General features: G+C 39.4%; 1 protein-coding gene across 3 annotated transcripts in view; it reads left to right on the forward strand.

Annotated features, from left to right (window-relative positions):
• Window positions 1–11176, forward strand: part of AHI1 (Abelson helper integration site 1) — an 88823-nt gene extending 77647 nt beyond the window's left edge. For 2 of the 3 annotated variants that reach the window (XM_051616008.1, XM_051616007.1), the window contains 2 exons: window positions 7790–7869; window positions 10025–11176. In XM_051616008.1, coding sequence (XP_051471968.1) covers window positions 7790–7869; window positions 10025–10253 — 309 coding nt within the window. In that variant the 3' untranslated portion in view covers window positions 10254–11176. The remainder of the gene's footprint in view (window positions 1–7789; window positions 7870–10024) is intronic. The other variant, XM_051616009.1, reaches the window with a different exon arrangement.
• Window positions 11177–11559: the final 383 nt, after the last annotated feature.

Here is an 11559-nt window from a genome sequence, read left to right on the forward strand (position 1 = left end):
CATGGAGTGAAGTTCTCGCTGCTCTGGTGAAGAATCCCAAGAAGCAGAGACAGACCTGTCATCTTGGCTGCTCCAGTCAGTGTGCCCTTTTCAGATTCCTTAAGATGAAGGTAGAAAAGATAGGAGTTCAGATAGGGTTCTGTTAGAAACCAGAATTTGGGTTTTGCAAAATTTTGGGAAATCAGAGACATTTCAAAGTCAATACATTATCTTTTTTTTTCTTCTTTTTTTTTTTTCCAGAAGTGTTCTGCTGTCTAGAAAATCTTGTAAATAAGCTTTATAATTAAAGATGGCCTACCACTCACTGTGAAACGCATCTCATTGGGTTCTGAATGTTCCACATTATGTGAGAAGAGTAGGAAGTGGTAATACACAAAAAATAAACCAGTTATTTAAAAGTGCCATTGAAAGTGTAAGAAAATAATCTTTCCAGTATCTTTATCTTTGAAAAATAATGATAGCTATAAAAAAATGGTCATAAGCATGAAAAGGTTTACCTTCAAGAACTACATTATTATTGCACAATTTGGATAATCTACCCCAGAGATCATCAAAACTCGATTCCATGTATATTTAAACAAAGTTTGGGATTATCACTGTTCACATAAATAATTCATGTTCTCACTCCTTCCCCTAGAGTGTGTTACCAGACTTTCTGAATATTTAGCCTAGCATGTCTGAAACTTAACCTGCCAAGCAATTGATGATTTTCCCCTGGGCTCAAGCTCTCTCAATGTAGGTATTTTTGTGGGCTCAAAATTTATTTATTAGATCTAAACATTTAAAAGCACAGAAAATTTGCTAAAAAATATTTCCAAAAATGCTAGATCAAAACCTTTTATTTTCTGTTTTCTCCTTTAATGACGCCTTTCTTCAGGTTACACACAGGGGTACACTTCAGTGACTGGTTATCTTTTAGGAAGAGGAGAGACTAGGTAGATATGATAATGCTAATGAGGGAAACAATAAAGTATTAATATGATGGAGCTCTTGCTGGAAGTAGAACTGAAAACTTTAAACATGTCATGAAGTGTGTTCATTTTCAAGGTTCAGAGAGAATGCAGACCCAAAACCAGATGGTATTCAATTGAACTGAATGTATTACAGTAAAGTTTATAATTCTGGCCTCCTTTCATGCCAAAGATAATTACAGATCTCTCTTTCCAAAGGCATTGGCATCTGGGCTGAATGAAACTATGCTTTTCTAGAATCAGTCCACAAAGCTGCTATGTGGTCTTCCACATAAACTGTTGAATAGGCATTATAAAATAGATACATCTTGCAAATCCTACTTTTTAAGTAGTAATTACCTTGATTATTCTTGAAGAAGTCCTTCTTCCAAAGGAAATTTTACTGTGGTGCCATCTATGAGGAATGGATCATTTTTCTTAAATGTTACCTGACTTTAACATATTTCAGCTTTTTAGTTCTGTAGTTTTCTATTTTTAGGAATTTTGTTATCCCATTAAAATGCAGTTTGTACTGTTCAAGTTTAATTAGTCGCTCTTAAACACACTGTTGAGGGACAAATAGTATTAAGAAAGCTCTCAGGAGCGAACTAACTTCTCTCTTCCCCATGGTTTTCTTCTTGGGACCTCATAGCCTCTATCTGAACAGGACTGAACTATTTTTATGCAAATTTTAATGCAAAGCTGTAACCACGAATAAATTCCCAGAGGCCAAGTCTTGAAGACTGAAAACAGCTGTTATAAACCATAGTGCTTCAGTCTGGAGTATCTTGTCTCCACTCTTCCTCCTCTTTCATTTGTTGTCCCTCAAATCTAGTTGATTGGATTTTTGAGATGCCTCCTTTGTTAGTGTTGAGCCATGACTACAGTTTTCACCAACCAGATTTCCTGCTGGTCTCCCCTACCCCTGAACAAGGCCCAGGATTCTGCAGTTTCAAAGACTGGACAAGGCAAAGTCCTCTCTGCTTGTGGCTCTAGCATTCATAGATGGAGAAGCTAGTGAGTGGTGGCTTAGACCTAAACACTTAGTGGTTTAGCTGTTTTTTATTGGAAACAAAAATTCTTGCCAATGTCTCTGTTTTATACAGAGTCACAGTTCTGCTAGATATAACTAAGTTAATCCTGTTAGACACCAGGCACATAGTGGGCAAAAAGCAATTATAAGTTAATTGCATTTTAAAAAGGAAGGTGATGGGAAAAGAAATACATGTAATTCCACTAGCAGAACTCCCCATCAGTTGTTCATTTAATGGAGAAATGTATGTAGGGGTACAGAATAGTCCAAAAGAAAATTACGATTGTGGTGGTGTGTCACAACACTTCTCCCAAACTTGACCTGTTAGAACAGTTTTGACAGGAGATATCTATGCTGCTCTGTGGAGTTAAGTACATAGCTATAAATCTTTGATCCATGGACTGTGTAATCGAAAACAAAGTACAAACATAATACTGCGTTTAACATCCTAAAGACTAGTCTGAGAAGACACGGAAACATGTTCATTCTTGCCATCTATGATCCAATTAATCTTTAATTAGAGCAAGTTCTGTAGAAACAGCTCTGTGGGAGAATTCCCTTGTGCAGCGCAGGCTATCAGCAAGTGCACTTACTTTCATGGTTTGAATCACCTAGATAGCTTGCCTGCCCCTCTCTCAGAATCACAGAATGGTAGCGGTTGGAAGGGACCCCTGAAGAGGTCCCCTTTGCTAGAGCAGGATCACCTACAGCCAATCACGTAGGAACATGTTCAGATGGGTTTGGAATGTCTCCAGATATGGAAACTCCACAACCTCTCTGGCCAGCCTGTTCCAGTGCTCTGTTAACTCTCACAGTAAAGAAGTTTTTCCTTATGTTTAGGTTGAACCTCCTCTGCTCCAGTGTGTGACCACTGCCCCTTGTTCTGTCACTGGACACCACTGAGAAGAGTCTGACCCCATCCTCCTGACACCCACCCTTTAGGTATTTATAAGCATTAATGAGATCCCCCTCAGTTGTCTTTTCTTCAGGCTTAACAGCCCCAGCTCTCTCAGCCTGTCCTCACAGGGCACATGCTCCAGTCCCCTCATCGTCTTTGTGGCCTAGCGCTGGACTCTCTCCAGAAGTTACTTGTCCATTAATTGGGAAGCCCTGAATTAGATGCAGTATTCCAGATGTGGCCTGACTGGGGCAGAGTAAAGGGGGAGGAGAACCCCCCTGGCCTTACTGGTCACACTCCTTCTGATGCACCCCAGGATGCCATTGGCCTTCTTGTCCACGAGGCACGTTGCTGGCTCATGGTCAGTCTGTTGTCCACCAAGACACCCAGGTCCCTTTCCACGGAGCTGCTCTCCAGCAGGTTCCCCCTAGCTTGTACTGATACATGGGGTTGTTCCTCCCCACATATAGTACTCTATCCTCACCCTTGCTGAATTCCATTAGGCTTCTTCCTACTTAACTCTCCAGCCTGTTCAGGTCACACTGAATGGCAGCACAGCCTTCTGGTATGTCAGCCACTCCTTCCAGTTTTGTGTCATCAGCAAACTTGCTGAGGATATACTCTATCCCTTCGTCCAGGTCATTGTTTATTATATTAAACAGGGCTGGACCCAGTACTGACCCCTGCCTGGGGAGCACCACTAGACACAGGTCTCCAACTAGACTCTGCTCCACTTACCACAACTGTCTAAGCTCTGTCCTTCAGCCAGTTCCCAACCCATCTCACTGTCCAGTCATCCAAGTGGCATTTCTGAAGTTTGGCTGTGAGGATGTTGTGAGAGACAATGTTGAAAGCCTCACTGAAGTGAAGGTAGACCACATCCACTCCCTCCCCCTCATCTAGCTATCCAGTTACGCCATCGTACAAAGCTATCAAATTGGTCAAACATGACTTTCCCCTTGGTGAATCCATACTAACCACTCCTGATAACTCCTCTTCATTAACACTCCATTTTGTCAATTTTCCTCTTAGTCTGTCAGAGACCCCTGCAGGCCACAGCCCTAGAGAGATCTCTGCATGATCTAGAAGAAAACACAAAGATGTAGACTTGGGAGGAGACTCTATGATAGTAAACAAAGCGAAAGAAACTTAAGAAAATCTACACTTCTTCGGTATATATGAACTGATGTTCTCCTCTCCTGGTGAGCTATATTGTTCAAAGAGTGGAGAATTGGAATATGGCAACAAATGTGTTCAGTATTTGTTCCTGTGAACAGAAAAGTTCAAGATACTCATAATTATCTGAAATACTATTTTTTTTTCCTCTAAAGCAAACATAGCCCTAATAATTTTGTATTAACAATAAAGCTCTACAATCCAGATTAATTTAATAGCTAACACTGTATCTTTTCCAACAGTAGGTTTGCTGAATCTTAGTGCAGAGTGATATAGTGCAGAGCTGTGTGGAGCTTCCTGGCAGATCTGCCCACGCAGATCAAGTAGTCAGGAGGTTTAGAAATGGGGAAAGAAGAGATCAACAGCCTCATCAGCCTCTCCATACACTAGACTTCAGTTGCTTGCTCCTTACATTAACATGTCCTTGATGCATTCTGTGTTGCCACTACCTTTTCAGCCAAATACCACCTGCATGCTTTCCCAGGCTCCACTTGCTCATTGGCTGTGCTCCTCCTGCTGCTTCATCCCCTTGTTGCACCAGCACCTGCACTGCCTTTTTGCATCTGCTGCCAACGCCACTTGTTCCTTCAGTAGTGCTCCTGCTTAGTCACGCCACTGGGGTGGGAAAAGTTCAAGGAGTGGGCTAAGAGGGACACAAAGGTATGTTGGATAGACAAGAGAATACAGTGGTATTGAGATCTGTTTCAAAAAGATCTAGTATCTAATTCCTGCCTCATTACATGCTTGAAAGTTTGAAGGAATGAGGTAAGAAAGCTATCATACTTCAGCAATACTCTGGAGAATTGGGTGTTTGTCTCTACAGACCCTAGGAATTCTCATTAGTTGCCATGTTAGGTGAACTCAGCTTTTGGACTGTCTCTAACTGTGCTTTTGTTGCCTTGGTACTCAGGCTGAAATGCTGTGCTTGAATATATGAAAGCCTATATGATCAGTTGTTTTTAAAACCGATCATAAGAACCTTCAGTTAGGCAGCTTAGTTTAGTAGATACTTTAACCTTCTGAATTTAAAATAAGGGTAATTTTCTCTGTTCTGGTATCTGAAAGTACTAAAAGACTTAGTTAATTTTTTTTAAGAGAAATCAGTCTTCTATAGAGGCACTTAAGGAAATTCAACTAGGCTGTTCTTTAGAAAGGTCCATATTTGATTATAGTATTAATACAATGTAGAGATTCTGTAATATTTACTCAAAAAGGAGGGTAAAAAACCTAGCTCAGCATCATTCACAGGATTTTCAGAAATTGTGCTTTGACTGCAAGCAAAGTGAATTAGTGATTGTGTATGGCAAGGAAATGCAAGGTTATACATGCTGAAGGAAGTATGAATTACTTAGAGTCATTCTCTTCACAGCACTCCCTTGTGTTTTTGTATCGGTGGCATTATATTTCCTCCTTTGTGTTTACTTTTATCATTGACTTAGTTTCAGGTTTATTACTGTATTAACAAGGATTTTGTGTGTGAAGTAGATTTTCCTCCATAGCCCTGCCAGTGTTGGATTATTACATTCCAATAGGCTGACTTCTGTCTGAACTAAACCAGCAATGTGTTTTTTCAGCAGGCTAATTTTAGTGACTAAAGTGTGAACATGGTTGTTGTGGGCAGAGTGCATATATTAATTCAGTAAGTCAGTGGGAGCTTGAGCCTGTTTCTTTTAAGTCAGCAGAAAAATAATATTAACCTAATAAAATAATACTAGGTAGCAGGACCAGGACAAAAATGTTCAGATTTCATTCAACTACTGAGATTAGCTAGATTTTTTGTAATTAATTCCATTCAAAGTTTAAGAAAGAACTGTTCAAAACCTAAAACTGAGGTTTGGGCGATGTGGCTTCTGGTTCAAATATGATCTTCATTTGTGTGTGCCAAGACAATTTTCATCTGCGCCTCACTTTACTCCAAGTTAAAATAGAACAACAGTACTCAAGAAGTTAAGTTTCATTCATTAGGTCTTTGAAATCTGCAATGGGTAAGTTGAGTGTCTGAAAACAAAGTATTTTCATTCCATTTTAAAATGCCAAAACTAATGCTCAAATGATGAAAAGAACTGCTGTGAAGGAGCCCTCTATTTTTTCTCTAAGTTAAATATGGAAGGACCATGGTACACCTTGCCTCTCAGTTCACACAAAATGAAACAAACAGTTGGCAGACTTGAGGGTCAAGAACTGTAATTTTTTTTCTTCTCTGATGCTTCCAGAAAATTCTTGTTGGTTTTGTGGTTACTTTTTTAGCTGCTGTACTGCTGTTAGGCAGTCCAGAGCTGCTGAATGGTACTCCCTTACTAATACTGCTCGGTTTTAACTGGGGTTTTAGAAACAGCTGTTTCCTGGAGCTCATAGCAGAACATTTTACATCTTATTTACAAGCAGATGAGCACCTCTGTGCTTGGCAGAACTGGATGGCCTGATCTTTTTAATACTAAGGCTATTTGAGAAATTCAGAAACAATGTAGTAGGTTTTAGTTTAAGCTGCCTATGAATCTGAAATTCAACTAACAGTCTTAAAAAATCATAATTGTAGGCCAGGTTTTGAGGGCTGAGCTAGTTTTAAGCCTCTTCTCATCCTTTAGTCCCTGAAAAAAATATTTTTGGAAAGTCCTAGGTCTGATCTCCCTCCCTTCTCTGGCCTAGGGCTTCAGACTTTTTCTCCAGGTTCCAAGGTCTTCATAGGAACGAGTCCCCACTCTTACAATGCCTGCCTGGGTAGAACTTGTTCTTCCATGCATCCCATACCAAAGGGACACTTACAGAACATCAACCCCAGGTAGAGCCTACAACAGTATTTCACAGACAGCTTTGTGATACCAGATCTGGAGCTCCATCGCCATGCTTTCCACAGCTTTTCTGCTTGGTTGTGGTGCTGTGGAGGCCTGAAGTTCATGGCTACACATGGATGTGTAGTGTACACCTGATTCCAGAAGAGCAAATGTTGAGTGAGACATAAGACCTATCAGTTATGTTTGCTTCTGCCCTTCATGAGAATGAAACAACGTGGGTAGTTATCAGATACTTTGAACAGCCTGGGTGGAAGAAGGTAGAGGAAATAGTCTGTCCCTGAAGACAGTAAACTCAGCAAGGTCAGTCACATTTCCTTATAGGAATTCTTGCAGTAAGTATAAGACATGTTGGAATCGGAAGATGTTAGTTTATTGATAGAGCAAGTTGCATAGAGACCCACTACTTGGAAGTTAGAGAATTTACTGACTCTTCCAGGTTGGTTGGGTTGGTTTTTTTTTTTGTTTGGGGTTTGGGGTTTTTAACCCTGAATTACAAAGTAACCTGGAGTTGTTTGAACTGGTTTTGTCTGAAACTTGCAGGCTTAAAAAATAGACAGGTTTCTCTTGTTTATGCAGTAAAATGGCATTTTAGCTTTCTGTCTTTACTCATGTAGTAGGTGAAATAACTTAAATCTCTACAGACCATGTGTATCTTGAGCTGACTTCAAGGAGATTCCTAACTTTCTGTTTCTACATATACCTGAAAACTGTTTTTTATTTGCAAGTACCTTTTTTTGTTGTTGTTTTTAAGCAGGGTACTGTTTCCTTGTTTGTAACCACATAGGAGTTAACATTTTATGGTTGATAGACATTCTTTTTCAAACGAGGTATATTCTCTCCTTATTCAGGAAGCTGGTGGGTTTTCTATGTACATGTGTAGGCCCCATTGTCTGTCTTCTTCTTACCTTCCTGCCTGTTTTCTTTGTTTTTTTTTTTACAGATGTCACCAGTCACCAGTAAGTCAGGGGACCTAAAATTTAGCTCGGAGCATGACACAGATAGAGACTCACTTGCAACACAGTAAGAATGAAATACTTCAAACAATTTGCACAGATTTTTATGCAACTGCTGTTAGAAAACTTTGAGAAATGTTGAAAGTGTTATTTTGTTTTAGTAAGCAAAAAAAGAAGTTAGCTTTAGCGTTCTCCGCTTGGGTCACACCAACTCCATGCAACACTCCAGGCTTGGGGCAGAGTGGCTGGAAAGTGCCCAGAGGAAAAAGACCCAGGAGTGCTGAACATGAGCCAGCAGTGTGCTCAGGTGGCCAGGAAGGCCAACAGCATCCTGGCCTGCATCAGGAATAGTGAGACCAGCAGGAGTAGGAAAGTGATTGTTCCCCAGTACTCAGCACCGGTGAAGCTGCACCTTGAGTACCATGTTCAGTTCTGGGCCCCTCACTACAAGAAGGACCCTGAGGTGTTGGAGCTTGTCCAGAGAAGAGCAACCAAGCTGGTGAAGTGTCTAGAGAACAGCTCTTATGAGGAGAGGCTGAGGGAACTGGGGTTCTTTATTTTTGAGAGGAGGGGGCTGAGAGGAGACCTCATTGCTTTGCTCATTTAAGACATCTCCTTCTTTAAGGTACATCCTATTAGGATAGCTATGCCCAAAATTCAATGCCATATTCTACCCATATGCACTTATACAGCTCATTCCTCATCATACATGAGGGTTAAACTTCCCACTCACAATTTTTTACCAAATGTAGATACTGCAGGAGACAGAAAATAAAGGTTAAAAGATAAGTTAATTTTATAAGTTAATACCCATGTCACGTGCCAGTATATGATAGAAATTATGCGCTAAGTTTTTAAGAATCGAGATGTGGTTGTCAAGTACAAGCTTTCACTGTGGAGAAGTGAAACTGTTAGCACCTGCACAGCTCACTGTACCTTTCTTTGAGCCTCTACACGAATGATTGCTGGTTGGCCTATTAGAATAGTATTCATTATTGCCACAATACCTGCTGTAAAAAAACAGTGAATGACAAGCCCTCATGACATGTCTATCTTTCAGAATTTCAAGATGGAAATTATGGGATTTTAATAGGAAAAAAAAACGTTTTCCAAAATGGTAGTAGATTTTTGTCTCAGCCAAGTGGTTAACCTATCTTCTGCAGACTCTAGAAGAAACAGAGAAATGTCCACCTAACTAACAGATACTAAGTGAACTAAGTTTTTTTATCTAAGTATCTTTTAAGATTTGATACATCATCACATCTAATGTTCAAATATTAAAAAGATGAAAATTGCTTCTCAAAATTGGAATGGATTTATACTGAAAACTTGCAGAGTAACCTCACCCTTCGAAGAGCAGTGAGTAGATACTATTTGTCAGTACAGACATTATCTCCTGATGTATATTCCCATTATATGGTTTTGTTGAGCTACACTAGGTAGTGCTCTCTGCATAAATTTACAAGTGATTATGCATGAGACCCAGCTGAACACTGAGTTTGGTAGACTGGTACTTGTATTAGTGATTAATTTTCCTGGTGCAGTAGTACTTCTCAGATTGTTCCAGGAATTCTAACACAGGGAGTCTTTAACTCCAGGACCTTTTCCTTAGCATGTTCTAGTATTGGAGCTACAGCAATTGATGTATTCATTAATACATTACAATACCATGAGAACAGTTAAACATTGTAATAATCTCCCAAGGGAAGGGCATAAATAGATGTTAAAGTGGTTTCTGATTCTCTAAACCTGTCACAGTTCAGGTAAATTAAAACAGAAAAAACTAATATTATGCACTTTGCCTGCCTGCCTTATTCTTGTTGAGTAAATAATCCAGGAATTACTCATTAATTACAAGTATTTTGATGTTTGAGCTTAGGAGAGAAAACAAAAGTGCAATGGCTTTTATGAGAGGAGGGGACTGGCTATTTGTATTTTTTAATTAAGTTTGTTGACTAGTGATCAAGACTACATCATTTTTAGGATCATGAGCAGTTCTTTTCAAAGCTGTGCTATGATATCTTAAAAAGTAGATTACTGGAGTGTTCTCATATTGTGTCTTTTTTCTACTGCAGAACAGTAGTTTTTGTAGCTTTTTCAGCATTGTACCCAACGGGGACAGGCAGACAATTGCTCTAACACATCAGGCGTGGGTGGAAAAAGCTCTATATTTGGGCTAACTTTGTGTTTCTTTTACTCTTTTTATTTCTGCCTTCCTCTAGAGATGCAAAGAAAAAGAAGAAAAGGGTAAAGAGGAGCGAGAGAGAAAATCAGCACAACTTGATGGGTCTCGATACTCCTCTATCATCAGGTACAGCTAATGGTGTTGAAAATGAGCCTGTAGCCCGTCGGGTGGAACCGAGGAAGAAGAAAAAGGTGGTGAGAGGCTCCAACTTAAGCACAAATGGAAAGACAAATACTGCCTTTGAGCCTGAATGCTGTGATGCATAGTCATAACTGAATTCCAAATACTGGTGTGATATTCAGTACACATATTGAAAGCTGCAACCATGATCTCACTTCTAGGATTAACAAGAAACAAAGAAATAAAAATACTCAAATATGTAAAATGGCTCCACTTGTGACTTACCCATCGTGTATTTCTGGTTTGGCTTTTGCCCTGGGTTCCTTGAAATCAACAGAACTTGAATGTTTGACTCCTCACTGGACTGGTAAAATCTGAAACTGTCAAATACAATCCTGACCAATTTAATAGCTGATTACAACTGAACTTAGGCATTTCTTTAGACTGTAGGTAATCCATTGGGAGCAGAGATTCAAGTGAAAAATTGCGGTCTAGAGCAAAGCAAGCCCAACCACTACTTAAGTTATTAGATTAGCATTTTTAAATGTGTTGTAAGTAAAATAGTGTTCAGAATGGTCCAATTCCAAAGGAACACTGACATTACGGTGTACCCGAAAACATAAACTTTAAAAAAATGTTTTCCTGACATCAGATATTCACTTGGACTGCATTTTTGCAGCTCTGAAGCGAATTGGTGAGTAACTACTTGTGCAACTACGCTGTCTTCAGTGGGACTATTCATGCTTACCAATGTAAATAAGTGTTGCAAATTCCAGGCAGTTACATTCTTCCAATGAAGTTTTCTGCACATAATAAAGATTCATTGCGGTTTTGTCAGAGTTCCTGGCTGCTCTGGCAGCAGTCTTGCCAAATATACTTTCTTTTGTGTAAATGAAATATTTCATATCCAACTGTGCTGTTTGTTTTACTTGTAGTCTTTATTCACTTTTAAGTGTCATTAATCTATTTTTTTACTGGAGTGTTATGTTGTAAACTTTTACTAATGACTTCAATAATTATCTACAGTGCTAAATAATTTGTTTTATATTAAATGAAACACTGTCTATCAGCTAGTGTTGGTATTTTTTTCTGGCTGATGATGTCCAGTTTATTTTTACTCTGCTAGGAAATTCTTCCTCCTCCCCCTCTGAAGCAATAAATAACATAAAATTAGAAAGCCCTTATATAGAAGACAGGGCTCTTGATTCCATTAAAAAAAGAAGTGAGAATAACAGTGTTGGGCACTGATGTGTGAAATGCATCCAGATGCAGAGGACTAGTTGCTTCATGTTTTAAAGCCAGAAAAATCTCTAAGCTTGTTTCTTTTGAGTAAAGCATGACAGCAAATGCTCTCTTTTTTTTTGCCCCACTGGTCATTGTTTTTTGCTAACAGTCCTAGTTTTGCTTTGCATAGAGTATGTATATGGAGTCCTCCCTTAAATGGGGCTGGCA

The sequence above is a fragment of the Apus apus genome, chromosome 3 (assembly GCF_020740795.1).
Source record: "Apus apus isolate bApuApu2 chromosome 3, bApuApu2.pri.cur, whole genome shotgun sequence".
In the NCBI taxonomy this organism is placed as follows: Eukaryota; Metazoa; Chordata; class Aves; order Apodiformes; family Apodidae; genus Apus; species Apus apus.